This window comes from Octopus bimaculoides, chromosome 13 (assembly GCF_046866305.1).
Source record: "Octopus bimaculoides isolate indiv1 chromosome 13, ASM4686630v1, whole genome shotgun sequence".
Taxonomy (NCBI): domain Eukaryota; kingdom Metazoa; phylum Mollusca; class Cephalopoda; order Octopoda; family Octopodidae; genus Octopus; species Octopus bimaculoides.
Genome location: NC_142940.1, coordinates 37,416,856 through 37,444,073, shown reverse-complemented (window position 1 = coordinate 37,444,073; position 27,218 = coordinate 37,416,856). Strand labels below are relative to the sequence as shown.

Here is a 27,218-nt window from a genome sequence, read left to right as displayed (position 1 = left end):
CTGAAAAAGCTAACATGTTTGGCTGTATCAGCCTTTCAGCAAGTTCAGTTGTGCAGAGAATAGAAGAACTTGGAGAGAATATACAGATACATGAGAAAGCTAAGAACTTTTTGTGGTATTCTCTTGCAATGGATGAGTCTACTGATCTCTCTAGTACGTCACAATGTCTTGTGTTCATTCGTGGTGTTAATTGCAACTTAAATCAGTACTGGAGGTATGAATAGAAGGATTTTAGACACAAAACCAAAGATGCAAAACAAAATGGTATAAAGCATCTAGTCTGGTGCTCTCCAAGAAGAAAATCTATGCAAATGTAAGACTAATGCAACCTACAAAGAATAAGAATACAATCCAAAAAATGTAAAATAATTAATAAAAACTTCTTAAAAAATATACAAAAACAAAAACAACATACCCATTTTCAGATGCGGTTTTGGCAGGAATCAGAGTTTCAGAGGCTGGAAAGATAAAAGGTAGAAAATGTAAGGAATAAACAACCCATAAAAGACACAAAATGAAAGGAATTGCATAACGGGTGCAGGCATGGCTGTGTGGTAAGAAGCTTGTTTCTCAATCACTCAGTTCCAGGTTCAGTCCCACTGTGTGGCACCTTGGGTAAGTGTCTTCTACTATAAGCCTTGGGCCAACCAAAGCCTTGTGAATGGATTTGGTAGACAGAAACTGAGGGAAGCCCATCGTGTGTGTGTGTGTGTGTGTGTGTGTGTGTGTGTGTGTGTGTGTGTGTGTGTGTGTGTCTGTCTCTCTCTCTTTGTGTCTGTGTTTGTCCCCCACCACCACGACCACTTGACAACCAGTGCTTGTGTGTTTACATCCACATAACTCAGGGGTTCAGCAAAAGAGACCGACAGAATAAATACCAGGCTTAAAAAATAAATACTGGGGTTGATTCATTTGACTAAAAATTTCTCTAAGGCAGTGCCCCAACATGGCCACAATCAAATGACCATAACAAGTAAAAGAAGAATAAAAGATAGTTTAGATAAATTGTTTACAAAGGTTATACATTTAAAGGGTTCAAAATTAAATATCACTCTCACAAGGTCCGGAGTCATAGTAGAAGACACTTTCCCAAGGTACCAGGCAGTGGGACTGAACCCAAAAATCATTTGGCTGGCAAGCAAACTTCTTAACCACATAGCCATGCCTGCCTCAACTTATGTTACTTTGAGTCATGTCTTTTTTTTTACTTAATGCCATATTTTTTAAAAGAGATTAATGGGAAAAATATGAACCTCAACTTCAACAAACGTATTTAAAAGTATAAACATTTTTAAGAAAACACACCTAAAACTCAATACTGAAAAGGAAAATCAAATAAAATACATTTGCAAATATGTAGAAATCTTTTATTAAAACAGACTTAAGCTAATAAACTTTTTGAAGAAATGTTTTCTCATGCTACATTGTATTTTTGAGTTAAGTTACATGACTTAGACATATGTTAAGGATGATGATGATGATGATGATGGTGGTGGTGGTGGTGGTGGTGGTGGTGATATGTGTGTGTAGGTGCAGGCATGGCTGTGTGGTAAGAAGTTTGCTTCTCAACCACATGGCTCTGGGTTCAGTCCCACTGCATAGCACCTTGGGTAAGTGTCTTCTACAATAGCCTCAAGCCAACCAAACCTTGTGAGCGGATGTGGTAGATGGAAACTGAAAGAAGCCTGTTATATATATTTATACACACACACCCACGTGTGTGTGTGTCTTTGTGTCCCCACTTCCAGTGGTGGTAATGATAGTGAGAGTAGTAATGGTAGTGGCTTCTTTCAATTTCCATCTTCTAAATCCACTCACAAGGTTTTGGTAAGCCTGGGGTTATAGTAGAAAACACTTGCCCAAGGTATCCTGCAATGGAACTGAAAAAAAAATGGTGGGATGGTCATAGCTTATCTAAACAGCACCATCAACAACAACAGCCCAGAATTGTGATATATCTATGCAAGTAGAATCATTTGTTTTCACACCAAACTAATGATGCTTACAACATTTTGGTGGTGACTCACCACTTGTTGTGAAACACTGATGGAAGAGAATTTTCTAGAAGAATTCAAGACAAAAGCCTTTTGAGGGAACAAACTTATTTGGGAAGGTGCTTTAGTGCAAAGCTATTACCCCACTTGCTTTTATTATTTTTTTTTTATGATCAAAAAAGTTCTTAGTTCAAATGCTATAATAGTCTGTGTTCATGTAAGATTCCTTAAAACATAATTCTCAAGAAGAGATACATATGTAAAAACATAATAAAATAATAAGAAAAGAAAAGAAGAGAAAAATCAACAAAATAAAATGTGTGTGTGTGTGTGTGTGTGTGTGTGTGTGTAAATAAGAGGAACTTTGACTTCAAATGGGTCAAATGTATGCCAGGACAGTGCACTTGTTGGAAGATCAAAAATAAGGTGGAAACCCCAAAGATCTGTATTTTTAGAATAACACAGTTAAAGAATATGACTAGCGCAGTACAACAGTGAACTTCAATTATGAAAGAGAAAATACAAAGAAAAAAGGGATAAGGATTGGAGGGGCAAAATGTCCTCGGATTCACTGATGCGAGACAAATTGTCTGTTTTCTTTTATTCTTTGTTTTAGTTTTGGTTTTTGTTTGAGATTTTGAAGAGACAATTAAGTGCAGCTTATAAGAATTAGAGCTGTCAGAATACTTGAGTGTACTGAACAACTTGTAGATTCTTTGTGTAAAGGAACAATGTGTTATGAACCAATTTAATAGATGCTGCTGACGGAATTGGCTTGCATGTGAAGGACAGGCTGTAAAAACCATTTAGGTGAGGTCAATGTTTTCATGAATCTGTGTTATGCATTAAGAGTTTATTTGTGTGTGGTGGGGGCAACAACATGTGCTTGTATGTGAAAAGAGTAAAAGAAAAAAAGAGAAAAAGAGTGTGTGTGTGTGTGTGTGCATATAACAAAAAATAACACAGAGTTAGAGATGAAAATATATCATCCTCATTTTAAAGTCCTCTATTCTGTGCTTGCATGGGTCAGATAGAGTTTACTAAAGTAGGATTCTAACAGTCAGATGCCCTTCCTGTTTCCAACCCTCACCTGTTTCCAAGCAAGGTAATATTTCCACATGGCCAGACATGTTTTTGTAGAATGTCATTAATTTCCAATAATCACACAATCACAACAAGGAGACAAAACGCACACATACAATGAACTTCTTTCAGTTTCCATCTACCAAATTCACTCACAAGGTTTTAGGGCTTTGGTTAGCCCAGTGTTATAGTAGAAGACATTTGCTGAAAGTGCTATGCAGTGGTACTGAGCCCCAAACCATGTGGTTTGGAAGGAAATTTCTTAACCACACAGTCATGTGTGTGTGTATTAATGAGTGAATGTGTATATGTAACAAAAACAACACAAATAAGAGACAAGTGTGCACATACATCATCACCATCATCATTTGACGTTCATTTTCCATGCTGGAATGGGTTGGAGAGATTGATAGTAGCTGGCAAGCCAGAGAGCTGCACCAGTCTTCAATTGTCTATTTTGGCAAGGTTTCTACAGCTGATGCCCTTTTTAGTGCCAACCACTTTACATAATAAATGTGCAAAAAAAAAAACAATCTTAGTAAGTAGGAAGGCTGACAAATCACAAACCTCTTCAGGTAGATGGCCCTGCTCAATCTGTAGAAAAGGCATGGGTAGAAACTCCATACGATGTACCCAGTGTAAGCTATGGACATATAAAAGGGGCAGCAATATCAAAGGAAGGTTAACCAAGAAGATAGTTTTTGTGTGTGGCAGATGTACAAGGGCAATAAACACTGAACATATCCACTGAAATGCATGTTGCTGGATTTGATCCCTTAACCCCTAGGACCAGAATTTGAACACAGTGGGACTATAACCACAGTCATATCGTTAGGAAGCGGGCTTCTTAATCACACACCCATACCCACACTGTGTGAAAAAAATATGTGATGGTCATAGGTCTGCTTAATCAGGACTGACCTATTACAATCTACCTTGACCGTTACCCTCTGAAACATTATGTCCCATACAAGTCCTCTCTTCCTACCACAATCCATAATGTATGATAAGCCTTGAATATGTCACAGTGTATCTTGCACAAACATCCCACCAGGCTCTAGGATTTCATTCGGAAATACTTAATCTGTTAGCTTCCTCTATAATATAGCTCTGATGGAACAGGGCTCCCAAAAACAACAGTAGTAGCAACAGCAACAGCATCAACAACAATAACAAGCCAATGAGGAAGTATCTACATGGTTGACTGAACTGCTAGAAATAGCAACCAAACCACTCTCAAATCACCCTGTTTACTTATTTAAGCTCTTTGCTCCCTATGAAGCATAGGTCACCAACAACTTTTCTCTACTAATATTGACTCTAAGCTCCCAATTCTTGTTGGTTTTGAATTGTTATCAATGCCCATCTAACTTTACTTTATTCTAGGTAGGGGTGTTGACCTTATGCAAACCCATTTTTACTTCTGAGAAGAGATGGTCTGGTCCATATTAGTCCGGCCTCTATCTTTTGACCTGTCCAGTATAGGAGGTTCTATCAGGAGTTTGTGCTTCACTGGTATGGCCCTCAGGGTCATTGAGGCACACAACCCATGACAACACAATGAGGACTGGACATTGCGACAGAAATGATATCTGAAAACCAAGGTGCCACATAAAAGTATTGGTGTGAGTGCTGGTGCCACATAAATAGCACTGGTGCTGGTGCCACATAAATAGCACTGGTGCTGGTGCTATGTAAAAAGTACTGGTGATGGTGCCATGTAAAAAGCACCCAGGACATTCTGTAAAGTGGTTGGCATTAGGAAAAGCCTCAAGCTGTAAAGACCAATCCAAAACAGACTATGGAACCTGGTGCTGCTTCTGGCCTTGCCAGTTCCTGTCAAGCCATAAAACCCATGCCAGCATGGAAAGCAAACATTAAATGTTGATGATGATAATGAGTGTTTTGAAAAATCAAGATAGAGAATGTAGTGTTAGATATACAATAATGGGGCTCCTGTGCAGGTGGCACATAAAATACACCATTTCGACCGTGGCCGTTGCCAGTACCGCCTGACTGGCCTTCATGCCGGTGGCACGTAAAAGCACCCACTACACTCTCTGAGTGGTTGGCGTTAGGAAGGGCATCCAGCTGTAGAAACTCTGCCAAATCAGATTGCAGCCTGGTGTAGCCACCTGGTCCACCAGTCCTCAGGACAGCTGCAGTTGGAACACTTTTAATTGTAGTTTTTCTTAATTGGGGCTGACAATAACAACAACAATGACAGGCAACTACCTTAATAACGAAGTGTTCATTAAGATCCAAATATTTACTAAAACAACAAGAAGTGTTTCTGCTTACTATGCATAGAATTTTCCGAAGCTAGTTTGCGAAACGTAAATGATATTCTTGTTTCTCTTTTGACCAGAGTCATCGAACTGTCTGGAAGGGGTACAATGTCTGACTTTCTTGGAGTGATCCCATGGGACCAGATATATCTAGATTCTCCGGTCATTACTAGAAGACTTCTTTGTGGCAGGATTACACTCCTGTGATGACCATCAGAATGATGAAACTCCATGACAACCTGAAATAAAGAACAAAGAATGGAAATGAACCATTTGCCAAGATTCTTTGACAAAAGCAACAACAAAGTCATCCCATTTACATCTCTACAACAAGAATTAATGGGATTAATATCAATTCTAAAACAAAGTATAATTTGTTTTTTACTCATTTCTCATTTCGATTAAAACTCAAATAAGTCACTGAAGATTTGTTCCCAGGTTTTGCTGAGGCACATTTCTCGTTTCTTTATTGCCCGCAAGGGGCTAAACATAGAGGGGACAAACAAGGACAGACAAAGGGATTAAGTCGATTACATCGACCCCAGAGTATAACTGGTACTTAATTTATCGACCCCGAAAGGATGAAAGGCAAAGTCGACCTCAGCGGAATTTGAACTCAGAATGTAACGGCAGACGAAATACCACTAAGCATTTCGCCCGGTGTGCTAATGATTCTGCCAGCTCGCTGAGGCACATTTCTGACAATTCTATTGACAGTGTGTATCAATATTTTTGCCAGATGTGTAAGTGTGTGTTTGCGTGAAATTATATATATATGTATGTATATATATACATACATATACATATATAATATTGAGCCTCATGTAGACAATGACAAGTGACCGAGACCTTTGGTGATATGCTGTGCTTGCTGGTGTCATGTAAAAGGCACCCACTACACTCTCAGAGTGGTTGGCATTAGGAAGGGCATCCAGCCATAGAAACCATGCCAAATCAGACTGGAACCTGGTGCAGCCCTGTGGCTTACCAGTTCCAGTCATACCGTCTAACCCATGCCAGCATGGAAAGCAGACATTAATTGATAATGGTGATTTTTATTATTACCAGCTGACCATGTACCATCAATAATGACGGCTAATTGTAGTAGTTTTTATATAAATAAGGTACATAATAATCATACATACAAACATTCACATACTTCTCTTGTACACATACACACATATACTCACAGAGTTGAAAAACTGATTTTTGTTCACCCCTTCCTTTTCCATACTGCTATTACTTTCTCTCACTCCCTCTCAGTCAGGGCTATTACTCTCACTACTTCTCCTTCACTAAATTACTATTTTCTCTCTCCTCCTCCGCATCCAGCGTGATTCTGGACAAATATATATATATATATACATACAAATATAAGGTCTAGAATTGGAGGGTTTTAGGGTTAACCTAGCAAAAATCAAAGTCTTAGTAAGTAGGAAGGCTGACAAATCACAAACCTCTCCAGGTAGATGGCCCTGCTCGATCTGTAGAAAAGGCGTGGGTAAAAACTCCATACGATGTACCCGGTGTAAGCTATGGACACATAAAAGGGGCAGCAATATCAAAGGAAGGTTAACCAGAAAGATAGTTTTTGTGTGTGGCAGATGCACAGGTGCAATAAACACTGAAGATGTACAGAAAACAGATTCCATCACATGCCAGGGGAAAAAAACGAGAAGTAGTTAATAGCTTCCACTACTTAAGTGACCAAGTTTGTAGTGGGGTGGGGTTGCTCTGAAAGTGTAGCGGCTAGAGTAAGAATAGCCTGGACAAAGTTCAAAGAGATCCTACCTCTGCTGCCAACTAAGGGCCTCTCACTCAGGATGAAAGGCAGACTGTATGATGCATGTGTTTGAACTGCCATGCTACACGGCAGTGAAACATGGGCCGTGAATGCTGAGGACATGCGTAATGTCAGTAAGAAATGAAGCTAATATGATCTGCTGGATGTATGTCCGTGTGCATACACAACACAGTGTAAGCACCCTGAGAGAAAAGTTGGACATAAGAAGCATCAAATGTGGTGTGCAAGACAGACGACTGCGCTGGTATGGTCATGTGTTACGTATGGATGAGGACAACTGTGTGAAGAAGTGCCACTCACTAACAGTAGAAGGAACCTGTGGAAGAAGTAGACACAGGAAGACTTGGAATGAGATGGTGAAGCATGACCTTCAAACATTGGACCTCACAGAGACAATGACAGGAGGCCAAGACCTTTGGAATTATGCTGTGATTGAGAAGACCTGGAACTAAAGTGAGATCACAGCCATGGCCGATGCCAGTGTTGCATGTCCAGCCCATTTAAGAGTACCCTTGATGTATTGGGTGATATGATATGCTTGAGAAGACCTGTAGAGTCAAGTAAAACCAAAATTGCAGCTGTGGTCAGTGCCCCCTGACAGGCCCCCGTGCTGGTGACACATAAAAAGCACTATCCGCACATGGCCGATGCCAGTAACCCCTGACTGGCTCCTGTGCCAGTGGCATGTAAAAAGCACTATCCAAATGTGATTGATGCCAGGACCGCCTGACTGGCCCCTGTGCTGGTGGTATGTAAAAAGCACAATCCGAATATGGCCGATGCTAGTACCCCCTGACTGGCTCCCATGCTGGTGGCACATAAAAAGCACTATCCGAACATGATTGATGCCAGGCCCGCCTGACTGGCTCTTGCGCCAGTCGTACGTAAAAAGCACCCACTACACTCTTGGAGTGGTTGGCATTTGGAAGGGCATCCAGCTGTAGAAACACTGCCAGATCAGATTGGAGCCTGGTGCAGTCGCTGGCTCTCCAGACCACAGTCAAACCGTCCAACCCATGCCAGTAGGGAAAACGGACGTTAAATGATGATAATGATATAAAAACGCTACACTCATTATTATATTAGAAGATTATTATACTAAACAGTCAGCTGACAGAATTGATATACATCATCATCATCATCATCATCGTTTAACGTCCGCTTTCCATGCTAGCATGGGTTGGACGATTTGACTGAGGACTGGTGAAACCGGATGGCAACACCAGGCTCCAATACATATATATATATATATATATATATATATATACATATACATATATATATATACATATACATATATATATATATACATATACATATATATATATATATATACATATACATATATATATATACATATACATATATATATATACATATATATATATATATATATATATATATATATATATATATATATATATAGTCAATCAACTATATATATATGTAGTCAATCGACTATATATATATATATATATATAGCACCACCCTAAAGGGTTTATTTTAGTCATAAAATCGACCCCAGGACTTATTCTTTGTAAGCCTAGTACTTACTGTACTGGTCTCCTTAGCCAAACTGCTAAGTTACAGGAACATAAACACACCAACGCTGGTTGTCAAGTGATGGTGGGGGGACAAATACGGACACAAAAACGTACACACATATATGGGCTTCTTTCAGTTTCCATCTACCAAATCCACACACAAGGATTTGGTCAAGCCAAGTCTATAGTAGAAGACATTTGCCCAAGGTGCCACACAATGGGACTGAACCTGGACCCATGTGGTTGAGAAACAAGCTCCTTACCACACAGCCATGCTTGCATGGTGTTCGGCATTTTTTTAATCTGCAGAGAAATAGATTTTTCCTGTTTGTATATACATATGCGTGTGCTTGTATCTCTTAGTTTTTCACAAAGTGGGGGTTGTAAATGAGCACAAGCATATGTCTTTTGTTTCCAATATTCTACAAGAGATTGTCTGGTCATGGGGAAATATTACCTTGCTTGGCATCCAGCCATTGAAAAGTGCCTCGACAAATTCTGTCAGACCTACGCAAACATCGAAACGTGTATAAATATGTGTGTGTGTGTGTGTGTCACTACTGCTTGACAACTGGTTTTGGATGTTTACGTCCCTGTAACTAAACGGTTCGCCAAAACAGACCGACAGAATAAATACAAGGTTTAACAAAAAACAAATACTGGGTTCGATTCTACTAAAAATTCTTCAAGGCTGTGCTCCAGCATGGGTGAAGTCGAATTGACTGGAACAAAAGATAAAATATGTTCGCAGAAGTTTTCATTTTCTTTAATTAAGGGAAAAAACTTGTAAAATATAAATCCAGAGTTCTCTCCCTTGAAATATTAAAAAAAATTTCATCACATTCCATCGAAGAAGAATTATTAAATATTAAAATACTTCAAAGACATAATACAGATCAATTAATTACAGAAACTGAATTCCGTGACTGGACAATATGCAACAATCATAATAAATAGTAGTAGTTGTAGCCATTTCAGCAAACGAACATTTACAGACCTCTAACCGTACACACACAATAAACAAAAAATTTGTAATAATATTTAGAAAATAAAATTCTGTATAGTTAGAAATCTCACCATAGAACCAAGACTTAAGGAAACGATTCCATCTTCAAAAGCTGAAGGAGTATCTACATGTGGTGGTATACCTACAAGTAAATATATATCAATGTTCATAATTAATGTAGTAACATGGTATATAGAGGACAACATGTGAGAAAAAAAAAACTTCATGTTACAGAAATACAAGATTCTATCTGTCCATTCATTCCTGGAAGGGTTGTTGGAGTAGAGTCCTTGGGCATTTCCTCCATAGGGTCCTATCAGAAGGAACTGTCATTAGACTTTCTGGATGGATTCCCAAGTGTGACTAGCTGAGACTCTGGATATTATCCAACCACCTCTTACCATTAAGTCTCCTGCCAGTTGGCTCAGTTTAAAGAACTTGTCTTGCAATTCTTTCTTGCATCATGCTAATCACAAGTCTGTAGTACAAGAGGTGTTACCTCTCAATGTGGAGAAGTATCGACTCAATCTGGAGAGCTAAATCACCTGAGATCCTTCACAGGAACCCTATTTCAGGCACTTGTAATCACAATCACACTCTTTCAGTCATCACTCAAGAGATTGCCATTAATAATGGCATAAATGAATTAGAGAACAAGAGAAATAAGATAACATCTGGAACCTTCTTCCACATATTGTTCTGCGAAGACCAAGAGACAAGTAGTGAGGTCAGATCAGAGGACATTGAACTTTTCAATGAGATGAAGATGAATGGTTATAAACTATGTCATAGAATTGATACATCTATATTCAGCATGGTAAAAAGTGTTCTGTTATAAGAAAGCATTGTTATTATATTCAGGGTGAAAGCAGTTAGCTGACAGATTTGTTAGAGTATCAGAAAGAAAATACTATGCAGTGTTTGTTCTAGCTCTTTAAATTCTAAGTTCAAATCCCACCAAGATCAACTTTGCTTTCTATCTTTTCAAGGTTAATAAAATAAAATACAAGTCAAGAACTCTCAAAATTGTGGATATTGTACCAAAATTAGAAAGAATTATTAATATTATTATTATGGCAGTGAACTGACAGAATTGTCAGCATGCCAAGCGAAATGTTTAGCGGTATTTCGTCTGTCTTCACACTTTGAAATCAAATTCTGCCAAGGTTGATTTTGCCCTTCATCCTTTCAGGGTCAATGAAATAAGTACCAGTTACACACTGGGACCAATATAATCGACTATCCTCCTCCCCCAAATTTCAGGCCTTGTGTCTACAGTAGAAAGAATTATTATTATTATTGAGTGAGAGAGCAGTGCATGTCATCAAAGTGACACTGGGGTACAAATGTATGAAGCCTATTATTATTATTATTATTATTATTATTATTATTATTATTATTAAGGTGGCAAGCTGGCAGAATCGTTAGCACACCAGGCGAAATGCTTGGCGGTAATTCGTCCATCTTCACATTCTGAATTCAAATTCTGCCAAGGTTGACTTTGTCTTTCATCCTTTCGAGGTCAGTAAATTAAGTACCAGTTCCACACTGTAGAATGATGGACAAAATGCCTTGTACTATTCAATTACATCCCTTTACATTCCTATATACATACATATCTTATGATAGAGAATTTTAGCAAACCCAATTTTAACCTCATTATAAAAAGTAGATTATGGAGTTAAACCACATTTTTCTCTTTGTGGTCAAAAAAACAAAAGACTGGCCTGACTAGCTTCAATGTTTTTTAACAATTTGTTCACAGGTCAGCTATTCATCTCTCTATCCACAGAGAAAGAGAGAAAGGGAATTGTACTTCACAGCTTATAGGCTTATACCTAGACGTAGTGTACACAATTTGCTTGTATTAAACGCAGAGTTTTTTCCGGTAGTGCTTCTATTATTTTGAATAAACAGGCAATTCTCAAGATTCATACATTCAACTTTTGAAATCCTTAAATTTGTGAAAGTTTGAGGAATATGAACACATGAAATTTGAACTGACAAATCTCAAGGGTTTCCTGTATACACACACAAAACTTTTATTTCATTAAACACACACACACACACACGTACACACACAAAACAAATAGTGACAAAAACTGAATGTACAAATACTGAGTGGCTTGATGCACACATACCTTGTCCGGGTAAGTATTGGTTGACAGTCAACTGGTCTGGACAGTGGTTAATTAATCCATGTTGCATAACCTTTGAAATTAATTTATCACATACTGGAGGGATTCCACAAGGAAGAGGAGTGCTTGGATCAACATTGTTTGTGCTGTACAAGAACTCGTATCCATAGTGCTTTGTTTTTCGGTGTTTCAAAGTTGTTTGGGCTGTATAATGAAACAACAAGAATTGAATTTAAAAAACTACAAAATGAAATTTTAATTAGGACACATGTTTGAGTTGGCTTTAGTCAACCTACTTAAAAATTTATAACCGTCATATTTTAAATTTTATTGTTGTTTAATCCTAGGTCAATACTGAATGATCAGAGATATTCTGGTTGAGACTAGCCTGTCTTTACAAGGGTTATAGAGTTATCTAGGACTACATTGTCTAAAGTGTCCTTTTTTTTTTAGGATGAGATATGAGAGTTGACTGCGATTTCTAGCAGGTCAAGAGGTTCTTCTTGTTGGCTCATTATTTATTAATAGATGTCAATATTAAACTCTAAATAAAGTGGCAAGCTGGCAGAATCATTAACACACAACTTGGAATCACATCTAAAGAAATAAACGAGAGGAGATGTAAAGATATTTAACCAATAGAGCTATTTTGTATTTACTCTACTGGAAAATAAACAAAAAAAAAATGCCTTACTTGGATTATCACAGTCAGCCCATTCTATAGCACTGATCAGCTGGGTTTCGTAATCTTCACTGATGAAATCTTTCAGAAGAATCAAACCTGGTGGTAGGTCTGTGGATGGAACTAAGCACGATGGAACTACCAAATAGAAAGAAAAAAAAAAAAAAAAAACTAAGTCAAAGAACTCATTGATTACAGAGATGTATCCAAGGGTTCCACTCGGTCGCAGAAAGGGAGAGAATAAATGAAGATGGCATGGGTCAACAACTAAAAAGTTTCTGTTTTAAAATCTTCAGGTGTGGCTGTGTGGTAAGACGCTTGCTCCTCAACCACATAGTTCTGGGTTCAGTCCCACAGCGTGGTACCTTGGGCAAATGTCTTCTACTATAGCCTCAGACCGACCAAAGCCTTGTCAGTGGATTTGGCAGATAGAAACTGAAAGAAGCCCATTGTGTGTGTGTGTATGTGTGTGTCCGTCTGTCTGTCTGTCCCCCCATCTCCGCTTGACAACCAGTGTTGGTATGTTTATGTCCCGTAAATTAGCGATTCGGAAAAAGAGACAGAATAAATACTAGTCTTGAAAAAATAAGTCTTGGTGTCGATTTGTTTGACTAAAACCCTTCAAAGCAGTGCTCCAGCATGGTTGCAGTCAAATGACAGAAACAAGTTAAAGAATAGGAGAAAAGAATACATTTCATGGTCTCTTAATTTGACTTAGCTGTCTAGAAACAGATACCAAATCTACTAGAGGATGTTACTATCCAGGGATAAATGTATTTTCATCTATTCATGAACAAAAACAAGAGAATATACAAGGCAGGTAACTCTTGCAGTTTTTTATTACAACTAATTTCATGCTTATTAGCACCTTTTGTTTTTTTTAGAGCAATTTAAATGCTAGCAAGGATATTATTGTATAGCATTCAAAATGTTAGCATTGATATCACAATTTCTGCATAGTTAAGCATTTGCAAAACTGCTAACACTGTTAAAAATCGTTTAGAACTTAATCACTTATCAGTGAGATAGAAATAGTAAGTTTCGAAACAGTGGAGTATGACAAACAGAGTTATCTACCTTGGTTAGGAACACTCCAATCAACCTATTTTGTTACTAAATTTCTGTTGAAATGTAATGTCACTAGATTAATTTTGAAAAAAAAAAACAAACGAAGAATTTCATAAAATAAGTGAGTCAATATTAAGCAAGTAACTGAATATTAAATTTTGATAGGAAGCTTTAATTTATATCATTTTAAAACGAAGAGTTTCTTATTTCTTTATTGCCCACAAGGGGCTAAACATAGAGGGGACAAACAAGGACAGACAAAGGGATTAAGTCGATTACATCGACTCCAGTGCGTAACTGGTACTTTATTTATCGACCCCGAAAGGATGAAAGGCAAAGTCGACCTCGGCGGAATTTGAACTCAGAACGTAACGGCAGACGAAATACCGCTAAACATTTCGCCCGGCGTGCTAACGTTTCTGCCAGCTCACCACCTTGAAACAAAGAGTTTCTATCATACAATCAGAGGTGGTCTCGGAAGGATTGTATCAAAAGGGTTAAAGTAAACCCAAGTTTCTAGGATGTTGCTTCATCTATATTATTATTAACATACATATCTACCTGGAAAAAATTTCCTCACTATTTACATTAAAAAAAAAAGTTAACATGTTTGAGATACTCAGCACGTAAGGCAGCAAGCTGACAGAAGCATTTGCATGCCAGGCAAATTATTTGGTGGCATTTCAGCTGTCAAAATCCGCCACGGTCAACTTTACCTTTTGTTCTTACAGAGTTGATAAAATAAGTACCAGTAGTGTTAAGGCTGCATTCCCTGGTGAAGAGGATTGGCCTGCAAGAATCCTGTGCCAGTGCCACATAAAAAGCACCTTTGGTGGCATCATGTAAAAAGCACTTGTGCCAGTGGCATAATAAAAGCACCTAGCACACTCTGTAAAGTGGTTGACAGTAGGAAGGGCATCCAGCTGCAGAAACTAAGCCAACTCAGACTGGAACCTGGTGAAGCTCTCCAGCTGGCCAGCCCTGGTCAAACCATCCAACCCATACCAGCATGGAAAATGGACATTAAAGGATGATGATGAAGAGAAGGAGGATGAACACTGGGGTCAATGTAGTTGACTTAGCCCCCACCCCACTCCCACGAAATTGCTGCTCTTGTGTCAAAATTTGAAAACCAATTTACATGAACATAGGTACACGCATGACAGAGAGGTGGTTAGAAGTTTTAACACCTTCCAACAATAAAGAAAAGAAAACCAGTTATTAACACCAGTTTGAGGCTTTAATCCATCCACAAATTCTATAATATTTACATGCAAAACTGATCAGGGTTACTCAACCACAGCTTATTCCTCAATGAAAGTTACAATGTAAACTTATATAACCAATGTATAAAAATAGATGTATAATTACAAAATAAATATCATTATCATTGTCATTTAATGCCTGTCAGTCATGCCATCATAGGTTGAATGGTTTAGCAGAATCCAAGTTAGAAGACTGTGTCATGCTTCAATGTCTGCTTTGGTATGGTTTCAATGACCAGATGCCCTCCCTGTTGCCAACCACTTTACAGAATGTAACTGAGTGTTTATTTTGCAGCAGTAGTTCTAGAGGAGTTACAATGTAACTCACAAGACAAAAAAGCTTCCTTGACCGAGTACAAGTGTAGTAGAAAAGGTGGCTCTAGGCTGTTAAGGGGCTAAAGTATGAGACAGAGAGAGAAAGAGAGAGACAGGTATAGCTGAAAAGGAGATACATGACTACTTTGCATTATATAAAGGGTTTGTTGGAATAGCTAGAAAGAAATATAAATGCAAGAAGGTGGGTAAAGTGAGTAGAAGAGAGAAATGGGACAGAAGATCAGGAAGATTGGGCGAATAAGTTTGCAAGAATGTGAGAGAAGACAGACAGATGATTAGAGACTAGTAGAGAAGTGATTGTAGTAAAAGGATGCAGAGGTGGTCAATGGTAAATATGAGCTTGAAGGGAAGGTGATATAAAATAGAAGTGGCCTGGAGAAGAAGAGTTAAATATTAAAAAGAAAATACTGATCACTTACTTGTCTTTAAAAAAGAAATATAGATGTTGTTTCCATTACTTAGTTTAGTACCGTTCAATTTATTGGCGGCCTGTACTGCATCTTCAGTAGAAAGGTAACATATAAAGGCATAAGGTCTTTGAGGCAGCATGATAATTTCTTCAGCACGGACATCTTCACAGAAAGCCTCTTCTATTTCTTCCTTGCTCACACCAGTGTCCAGTCCACCATTGAATACACAAAGAATCTAGGGAAAAACAAAAGCAACAATTCTGGAGAATATGAGGTTTTTATACTGGAAAACTACTTTTATTTCAGTGAGTAACATAAGTTGATACCTTCTCTCTTTTTCAGTTTCCTGATATATATATATATATTTATATACATATATATATGAACCAAACTACCTCTCACACTATGTTCTATGCCTACCTCTCCCCTCTGCTCCTGCATCCAATTTCACTGTCATCTTTCTCTTGTCCTTCTGTCAACAGAATCATTATTGTCCTGCCACTCTCACCTACCTCCTCCCTCTGGCATCCTTCTATCTTCCCAAACTCATGACCTATTGGTTATCACCCTTCAACTCTACCCAACATTTTTACAGTTGCAGGCTGTCTCCTGATCCCTGTACAATCTTGCCAACCCCAGATACCCATTCACTTCTACTCCCCTCAGATCTTGAGGGATCACTCTAAACACCTCATTCCTAATACCTATCTCTTCACAGGTCCTACTGATCATTACCTCTCTCCCCTACTAAATGTGAGTAACAATACAGCTCTACTAGAAGAACCTGTTCTACCCCCTCTTCTCTTGTACCTTAATTCATCCCATACCATAAAGCTGTGTCTACCTCCCTCAGGGCTCATAGTCTTGCAAACTGCATGGAAATCTCAATAGAGCTGGTGGCTCAAAAAAAAGGCACCAAATACACACTGTAAAGTGGTGGGTGTTAGGAAGGACATCCAGCCTTGGAAACAGTGCCAAAGCAGATATTGGAGTATGATGCTATCTTTGGCTACATCAGATCCTGTCAACCTATGCCAGCATAGAACATGGACATTAGACAACGACAACGATATATTATTTTACTTACACCCTGCTCTACACCTTTCAGTCATAAGTGCTATTTGTTTCTGTTGCCCTTTCTCTACACTCTTGCATTGTCCTTTCTTGCCCACCCCAACTCCACCAGGAAGAAGACACATGCCCAAGGTGCCACACTATTAGGATGAAACTCAAAACCATGTGGCTGGAAAGAGAACTACATAACCACACAGTCACACCTGCACATCCAGCCATAAAATTCTCTCTCTCTCATAGCTATCTTTCTAAACCCATGCTAGCAAGGAAAATTGTAGATTAACCCTTTCACATTCAGATTTTTCTGTCTAATGTAATACTTATTTATTCACATTTGTTTTGAATTAATTATCTTTAATCTGTTACTTGTTTCAGTCATTTGTCTGCAGCCATGCTGGGGCACTGGCTTGAAGGGTTTTAGTCAAACATTTGGTCAACTCCAGGCCTTTTTTTTTAAGCCTGGTACTTATTTTATCAGTCACTTTGCCAAATTGCTAAGTCACAGTGACATAAACAACCCAACACTGATTGTCAAGCAGGGAGCAGGGTTCAAAATCAACACACACACACACACACACGTGCACACATATGCACACACACACACACACACACACACACACGGCAGCAAAACTGAGTTCTGAAAGCTTGGGGTTCTCCACCCATTACAGTGATTCTCTTTCACCACAGTGATTTATGTCGGCCTTTCCCCCCTCCCTCTGTCTCCAGTCTACTCAACCAAATCTTACCTCTCTCTTGTTCCCCACCCTTCCAGCCATTGTATCATCTTTACTACTTCTGTTGTTCATCTGCATCCTTCTATCTTCCCCAGTTCATGATTCTGTTTTATCTACCCTTCAACCCTACCCTTTCACCCACTTCTACTCAGTGGGTGGGGGGGAACACCTAGGCACTTTATCACCATTATGTATGTCCTGCAGCTCCCATCAATTATTTTTCGCTTTCTCTTCCCCTATAAGACGTTAGCAGTCATGCAGACCCCTCTGCAGGAAGTTGCTCTCCCCACCTCCTGTCATAGTAATCCCCTTGTCCCTGAGCATGAAGTTGCTCCCCACCACACACACACACACACACACACACACATCTTCCGCAGGGTTCATAATCTTATGAATTGTATGGCGACCTCAATAGTGCAGGCGGCTTGAAAATAAGTACCCAGTGCACACTGTAAAATGGTTGGCAATAGGAAGGGCATCAAGTAAAAACCAGGCCACAACAGATATTGAAGCAAACTGCAGTCTTTGGACACAGTGGATCCTATCAAACCGTCCAACCTATGCCAACATGGAACATGGACATTCAATGATGATGATGACGACGATTATGCTTCCTCACAGTTTCCATCTACCAAATTTACTCACAAGGCACAGAGCAGTCCAGGGCTAGAGTAGAACACACTTGCCAAGGTGCTGTACAGTGGGACTGAATTACAAACCTTTTTGTTATAATGTTAAAGAGACACATTATCATGTGTACTCATATCACAGACAACTAGTTATAAAGTATTACACTATGTCAAACAATAAATGTTTTATAAGGAGAGGGAAGAAAAGCAACATTAACCATTAGCCATGCTCTACTTCTTACTCAAAACCAAAAAGAGAAAACATATTAACAAGTTGTCTATCTGTGTGTCTATAAGTGATTCACATTCTCAACAACTCTACTTAAAACATTTTCAACTCACTACAAAACTGGAAATACAACCACTTTAAAAAAAAAGTTAAGCTTCAAACATTATTAGACATTAAAATGTAGACTGGCAAAATTGTTAAGGTATCAGATGAAAGTTTAGATTCTGTTTCAGCTGTTCATTTAAAATATTGGGTTGACCCAAAAGTTTATTTACATTTTCTTCCTTTACATATGCATACTTGCTAGATACCTGACACTCTAACATAGTTTGACATGAACTTGCAATGAGACAGGTTGTATTTTGTGTGCTTAAGATCATCCTGAAAATGGAAAATCAAAATGAACATTATCAACACATCAGAAAGCAATGGAAACATGCAGGAAGATATGTGTTGTGTACAGAATGCTGTTATGGAACATATGTGCCAGAAGTGGTTTTCAAGATTTTAATCAGGAAATTTTTCCATTCAAGAAGCCGACCAACTGAGAGATTAACAGCAACAAAGTGAAGGAGTTAGTCATACCCTACTCCATTTTACAAGGATCATTGCAGATATTCTCCAAATATCCTAATCAAGTACTAAAAACTATCTGCACCAACTTGGTTACACCAGCAGGCTCAATGTTTGGGTCACACATCAATTGAATGAGGAGAGCATGGCCCAATGAATGTCCAACTGCAATTTGCAGCAGATACATGAACAAAAATTATCCTTTTTTGAAAAGAATGTTGACAAGAAAAGACAAATGAGTCATTATAACAACGTGAAGCACAAATGATCATGGGTAAGTGCAGTAAACCACCACAAACAACCTCCAGTGCAGGACTTTGGTGGGATTGGAAGGGCATGGCCTTTTATGAGCATCTTCCTATGATCAGGACCATCACTTCAGATGTGTACTGTGACCAGCTACACAAATTAAACACAGTAATCAATGAGAAGCATCCAGAACTTTTCAGTTACAAGGGCACTGTCTTTCACCGTGACAATGCCAGACTGCAGGCTTCTCTGCAGACACAAAAAAATGTTACTATGGCTTGGTTGGGAAGTTTTGCCTCACTCTCCATATTCACCCAACTTTGTGCCTTCAGATTTCTACCTATTTTGGCCTCTTCAAATTCATTAAATAGACAGACTTTCAGTTCTAAAGATGGTGTAGAAATTCACCTGGAAGAGCTCTTGGCCAATGAAAGCAGAAGATTTTGAAATCAATTGGTAATTATATCATTGATTAAATAAATCACTCTACGTTTAAAACTTGTGTCTTATTTTCACTTAAAAAGCAAAAGGACTTTTTAGGCAACCCAATAGTAATTTATAAACATTATCAAACATTAACAAATAGATTGATAGAATCATTAGAGCAGCAGATGAAATGATTTGTAGTACTTAATTTACAGCGCTTTAGACTCTAATTTCAAATCCTGCATAGGTTGACAGTTCCATTCATTATTCCTTGGTTGATAAAATAAACTAACAGTCAAGTACTGGTTGAGAGAGTCAATATAATGAACTAAACCCTCCTACCCAGGTGTGTGGCATGGTGCCTGTTTTAGAAATCAATACTGAAAAGGGACTGATCAAGGAAAATACAAAGTTGAAGTCCTTTAAGTTCTGAGCTCAAATCCTGCTGAAGTCAACTTTGCCTTTCATCTGTTCAGAATTGATAAAATGAAGTTCCTGGCTGCAGGTATGGCTCTGTGTTTAAGAAATTTGCTTCACAACCATATGCTTCAAGGTTCAATCCTACTTTACAAACCCTTGAGCAAGTCTCTTCTATCATAGCAGTGGGTTAGTAGATGAAAACTGTGAGGAAGCTTGTTGTGTTGTGCGACATGTGTGTGCATGTGTATGTATACACACACACACACACACACACACATACATAAGCAAGTGTCTTCTGCTATAGCCCTGGGATGACCATAGGTTTGTGAGCGGATATCGCAGACTGAAAATGAAAGAAGCCATAAATATATGTTGTGTGTGTGTGTATGTTAACAAAAATCACTGTCACACAAGAAGAGTTGTTCATTTGCAGCCTGTCATGAAAACACGTTTTGCCATTGTGCTGTTCATATTCAAAAGACTTAGATAAATATTAAATGGAGACATTTGTTTAGCAGTGAATTACAGACACTCCCTTGCCCCAGTGATAGGTATACTGTAAACATGTAACCAATAATATTCTTATTCTTTAATTGTAATATAAAATAATATAAAAAATACAAAAACAAAAATAAGTGGTTGAGTTGATTAAATAAATTATACAAACAATTACTCAAATTTGTGGCCACATGCTAATGTTAGAAATTAATATTAACAGAGATCAATATATTCCGTAACAAACACAATATTTCTTTCATCCCAACACTCCACTCACCTTCCACCCTATTACAACATAACACAAAATGATTTTTAATCATTCTCCAAATTTGAAAATTGATCATTTTTTTTAATCATGCTTTTCAAACTACAAATTTTGAAGTTATATTCAGTTAGCAATCCAAACAGAGAAACTTTTTTTTACTCTAGCAAATTAGCAACAATTCATATCTAAAAGGGCAAAAAAGTAGATAACATGTGTATTTAGATATTTTAGTTTACTGATAGCAGAGTAACTCTTTTGATGCCAGCCTGCCCAAGAGCACCCATAGTTCTATGATATACATTTTTTGTTTTAAAATGATCTAAATTAAAACCTTCCACTAAAATTTCAAGTCAATGTATGTACCAAACACCAAATGAACAATGACAAAGTTGTTTTACTAAATTCTTCATTATTTTTACAATTAACCTTTTAGCATTGGCCGTATCAGGTCCAAATTCTCAACCTGTTTCATGTTCATACAGGCTAGATCCAACCTCCCGCACCTATCCTACAAAGTCATTCTGAAAATAAACAATCACATCATTGAACTCTAGAAGCTACAAGATAATCCACAATTAACTCAGAACAAATTGAATAAATAAGCATTACATTTGACAGGGTAATCTGAATGCCAAAGAGTTAATTGAAACAAAGGTAGCATATTTTAACAGAAATACAGTAATAAAAGATTTTTAAAATATATAGAACATTACAGCATATTATACAATATGCTATTAAAATAAAGGTAGTCACCTGATGATTTAGACATTATTTTCAAATACACAAAATGATTTTCCTGATTTCTCTTTTCAAAATACCTGGAGTTCAAATTCCTTTAAGATAAAAGTATAGGGGTAACAAACAGTTTGAATCAAACAGCAGCATATATACACAAACTTACATATTTCCTGGCTCATAAGATGAACTTTATTCCTGAAAAACTCCTTAAGAATTCCCCTACATCTCATTTTTTCAATAAAATGTAAAATGTCAGATGATAGAACAACATTCAACAACTGGGTCTGATATTCACAAGAAACCCCATTTCGTAATCATCATCATCATCATCATCATCGTTTAACGTCCGCTTTCCATGCTAGCATGGGTTGGAGGATTTGACTGAGGACTGGTGAAACCGGATGGCAACACCAGGCTCCAGTCTGATTTGGCAAAGTTTCTACAGCTGGATGCCCTTCCTAACGCCAACCACTCAGAGAGTGTAGTGGGTGCTTTTACGTGTCACCCGCACGAAAACGGCCACGCTCGAAATGGTGTCTTTTATGTGCCACCCGCACAAGCCAGTCCAGGGGCACTGGCAACGATCTCGCTCGAAAATCCTACGGGAGCCAGTCAGGCGGTACTGGCAACGGCCACGCTCAAAATGGTGCATCTCATGTGCCACCCGCACAGTACATCTATATTCACACATACTAAACATATCTTGGATTTATGATTACGATATTCATTAGTTTTGTAATTAATGGTAACTAGTAGCTGTTTACAAGGGCTCACTGGCACTGGTAACAGAATGTCATTTATTTGATTTATGGTGAATCAATAACGCTGATGCTTCACATCTTTTGTAGGCCAGTAGTAGTACCTCTGAATTAGACACCATCTGTTACCTGTCAGTTTAGTTATTTAACTGACAACCCCTCTACAATGCTACACATGCAGAGAAGACAGGCATAATTACAAGCTACAAGTTTTGTATATGTCAAACAATACAGCAACTAGGTAGTTGAGCTATGGTATAGATCACCACCAAATGAGAAAACAGAAGAATGAAAAAAATGTGGACTTCATCATAAAGAAGCACATCATTAAGAACTGGAGGAAGTCACAAACCATGGATACACAATCAACGAACTATGGGGCTATAAAATCTCCACAATGATAATAATAGTGTAAGGCAAAGAAATTAGAAGAAAAGGGAAATGTACCAACAGATGAATTTACTGGTTTTTCATCATGATGCTACATCCTGAAGAAGCAGGAGTCAAGTATGAGAGTAAAGACCAGGACTGCAAAGAAGATATCTGAAGAGTATGAAGAAAACATCTGGGAGTTTCACAAATAAATATGATCTATGCCAAGAAAAGAACAATTATTAGCTAGGACAAATAGACAATATAGACGAAATACCATTAGCAAGTAGACAATATAGAGATGAAGGTATATTAACAAAAAGAGAATATAAATGAAGTATCATTAGCAAATAGGCAATATGAAACAAAACTGTTTGTAAAGTTGTTAGTGTTATAGCAAGGTGCAAAATCATTACTATGAATACTGTATATTGTAAACCGCCTGACTGGCCTTCGTAGGATTTTCGAGCGAGATCGTTGCCAGTGCCCCTGGACTGGCTTTTGTGCAGGTGGCACATAAAATACACCATCCTGAGTGTGGCCGTTGCCAGTACCGCCTGACTGGCCTTTGTGCAGGTGACACGTAAAAGCACCCACTACACTTTCTGAGTGGTTGGCGTTAGGAAGGGCATCCAGCCGTAGAAACTCTGCCAAATCAGATTGGAGCCTGGTGTAGCCATCTGGTTTCACCAGTCCTCAGTCAAATTGTCCAACCCATGCTAGCATAGAAAGCGGACGTTAAACGATGATGATGATGTAAGTACTGTATATTATAAATGTCATCAGTATGTTAATAAGGGTGCATGCTTTTAGTGTGTTTGTACTTGATGATGTATATTTAAGGAACTTTTGTCTTGTCAGTTTGACTAACACTACTGATTGTAAAGGATTACATATGAACACAATAGTATTTGGTGAAAACTCTCTCTATGACTCAACACAACACTATTGAAAAATACAGGAACACAGTCAGTGACCATAAAAACAACTGGATATAAAACTCTCACTCTACTGGAATTTTGGCTTGTTATGCAAGGATCATAAAGCTCTTGCCTTTAGCAATTGTTAAATGAAAACCAATTTCCAAAGAATTTATTCCACCTGGTACACTTGTTCACATTCATAGCAAAAAGGTTGATAAATGATGGTAGCACAAAACTATGATTGGATGGATTATGGCCACAGCATCCAGTAGTTTGTTGTGGAAATTAACATTAATGTGGAATAAATTTCAAGCCCACAAAGCACAAACAGCAAAAATCTTAAAGCACCCATGATGGTACCACATAAAAGTACCTGTGTTAGTGCCACATAAAAAGGCCTGTGCTAGTGCCATTTAAAAGCACCCATGCAAGTGCCATGTAAAAGCACCCGTACTGGTGCCATGTAAAAGCACCCAAGCCAGTGTTACTTAAAAAAGGCACCTAGTACACTCTGTGAAGTTGTTGACATTAGGAAGAACATCCAGCCAGTATGGAAAAATGGACATTAAATGATGATGATGATAAGGGTGGAACAAGTAGGTACACTTATCCCCTACTCTCAAAATTGCTGGCCATAAGCTCTGGATTGATGTCCCATTCAGGGGAAATGTTGTGATGCTGGTCACTCATACACCAGGAAACCCAGGTAACCAACCTAATGAGGTCTAGGGCTCAAAAATAAAAAGCAAGAGTAACTAAAGTGACCTGTTACTGTACTGCTATGTCAATAGATGAAGTCATCATAGGCAACTATAAGAGCAGAAATAACAGCCATGGTTTAAAAAATATTTTGTAATCAGTAATGTGATAGATAGCACTGAAGATGAATTTCTCTAAGATAGCAATGATAAAAAAAACAACAGCGGTGACAGTGGTGTTGATAACAGCAGTGATTGATGTGTTAATCATCATCATCATTTAATGTCCGTTTTCCATGCTGGCATAGGTTGGATGGTTTAACAGGAGCTGACCAACCAGAGAGCTTTCCAGACTCCAATTGTCTAAGTATGATTTATATGGCTGGATGCCCTTCCTAACACCAACCACTTTATAGAGTATACTGGGTACTTAAGTGACACCAACATGTGTGCTTTATACATGGCACTGGCATAGGTGTTTTTCATGTGGCACCAGCAGAGGTGCCTTTCTACAATGGTACTGGAATGGGTGCTTTTCTACATGGCACCAGCTCAGCCACTTTTATGTGAAACCGAAATGGATGCTTTTTACATGACACAAAAACGGGTACTTTTCACGTAACAACAGCACCTGCAAACCCACAAGACAATGACCTCTCTGCTGAGAGAGGTAGTGGGAGACATAGCAGAAAAGGACATGCCTGTATGTATGGATGGCCATGATTTTACTTAGCTTGATATGCATTCTCAAGTGCAGCAAATTGCCAGAAGTCTTGGTCCCTTGTCATCTCCTGAGTGAAGCCCAAAATCTCAAGATCCTTTCTCACCACTCTGTCCCACATCACCTGAGTCTACCCCTTCCAAAGGTTCCCTCCACAGTTAAAGATAGACACTTCTTCATGCAGCTGCCCTCATTCATATGCATCTCATGACCATACCACTACAGTCTTCACTCTTGCATGCAGCATCTAATGTCTCTTAAAACCCAATTCTTTTCTCAAATCATTTACACTGACAGTCCCCACTGGACATGTTTATATAGCTAGCACTGGGTATGCTATATGTAGTTTCTACCAATACCTTTCTGACATATCAAGCAGGGCCATCTCCCTAAAGAGACTTGTGATTTGTCTGTTTTCCTAGTAAGTAGGAAAACAGACAAATCACAGATCCTTTCAGGGAGATGGCCCTCAGCTATTTGTGGCACTCTCAAGAAATATATTTCAGATTAAAGATTGATTTTGATGCAGAGACTAGGAAACAGCTTTTAACAAAAAAAAATTATTGACTCATTCTAACACAAACATAGTCTCCCTCTGAACATAAGGCCAGTATTTAGCAACATGCCTGAATTACCTGCACAAGTATTTGCAAATGTAAGCCCTGGTTTTTATTTTTAAAAACGTTCATAACAAGCAAATCCAATTGCAGTGAACAACATTTTATCAATGTACAACTATTTTACTCTAAATTAGAAATTTTTACTCTTTCACTTGTTTCAGTCATTTGACTGTGGCCATGCTGGAGCACTGCCTTTTAGTCGAGTAAATCGACTCCAGGACTTATTCTTTGTAAGCCTAGTATTTATTCTATCTCTTTTGCCGAACAGCTAAGTTACGATGTTGGGGGGGGGGGACAAACACAGACACACACACATACATATATATATATATATATACACACACACACACATATATACGACGAGCTTCTTTCAGTTTCCGTCTACCAAATTCACTCACAAGGCTTTGGTCGGCCTGAGGCTATAGTAGAAGACACTTGCCCAAGGTGCCACGCAGCTACTAACCACACAGCCACTCTTTTGGCAATATATAGTCAAAAGCTTCTCATTCACACCCGAATATATATATGTCGCTAATTATAGGGTGTGTTTTATCATTTTGTAAGCCGGGAAAGACGGTAGCAGCAGATAAACAGAAAGTTGCGTTCCGCATTTCGGTTTTTGATTTTACTTTAGAATGGTTTTGACATGTTTGATTCAGACAGTTAGCTCTGGGAAATGGTAAAGGCACTACTTGAATCTTCATTCTTCCATAGATGATGCCGACCACTACTTGAATTTTCATTCTTCCATAGATAATGCCGACCACTACTTGAATCATCACGCTTCCATAGATGATGCCGGCCAACTTTCTTTCGGCATCATCGCAGCAAAAGTGACCACCGACGTACAACATTTTCATCGTTATAAAGTGTAAGTTGGCTTCCGAGCAGGAAGAATCACCATCAGACAAAGGATCGCCAATAAAAAAAAAAAAGTTTTAAATAGCTATATCACCAGCACCCCACCCAACTCACACGCTGACTTCCTAAAAGTGGACGCGACGCGCTAAGATAATTTAGCTACAAATATACAAAACGACGAAATGGTTAGAAATGGAATGCATTTTATTACGCCTGTTCGATCAGTACTGACCTGGGGACTGGACAACAACACAAATGATGTTGGGCTATAGTACTGAAGAAGAATTCTAGTTCGATTCTCTTTTTATTTCTATTCCGAAGCCATTTTTCGTTATGCGAAAAGTCAATTCTCTAGCAATAAGTTACCTTCTCTTCGCTATTTTCTCCTATATAAAGCATCTTTCAAGTTACGAACGAATGAACATTTATAGTTTTGAACTGACACAGTGAATGAATTGCAGCAAGGATATTATAAGCACTCCTCATATACATACATATATATATATATGTGTGTGTGTGTGTGTGCTTGTAAAACACTACTTAATCTACAAAGCTAATATCTTACATATATAACATCAGAGCGTCTGCTAGCCAGAAAAAAAAAACATTTAAAAAAAGCAATTTAACATCAAAAATAATTTTTAAATATCTTACATTAGTTTGCTCATTTGATAAACTGATATTATCTAACTTGCGTAAAGTATGTCGACATCGCTGAAGTTTTTTCTTCACTTTTTTGTCTATGATTATCGGCAGACTGGCAGACATAGGCGCCGCCATGATAAAAATCCCGCATTAAATAATTAGACGAG

At 38.2% G+C, this 27,218-nt stretch overlaps 1 protein-coding gene across 3 annotated transcripts in view; it reads right to left on the bottom strand.

Annotated features, from left to right (window-relative positions):
• LOC106878852 (tRNA (carboxymethyluridine(34)-5-O)-methyltransferase alkbh8) overlaps positions 1–27,218 on the bottom strand; it is a 53,043-nt gene extending 25,825 nt beyond the window's left edge. For 2 of the 3 annotated variants that reach the window (XM_014928192.3, XM_014928193.3), the window contains exons 1-7: positions 27,061–27,218; positions 15,628–15,853; positions 12,552–12,677; positions 11,861–12,061; positions 9,791–9,861; positions 5,379–5,604; positions 416–458 (exon numbers count right to left, since the gene is read on the bottom strand). In XM_014928192.3, the coding sequence (XP_014783678.1) occupies positions 416–458; positions 5,379–5,604; positions 9,791–9,861; positions 11,861–12,061; positions 12,552–12,677; positions 15,628–15,853; positions 27,061–27,186 (1,019 nt within the window). In that variant the 5' untranslated portion in view covers positions 27,187–27,218. Of the gene's footprint in view, positions 1–415; positions 459–5,378; positions 5,605–9,790; positions 9,862–11,860; positions 12,062–12,551; positions 12,678–15,627; positions 15,854–21,468; positions 21,549–27,060 lie in introns of all 3 variants that reach the window. The other variant, XM_014928194.3, reaches the window with a different exon arrangement.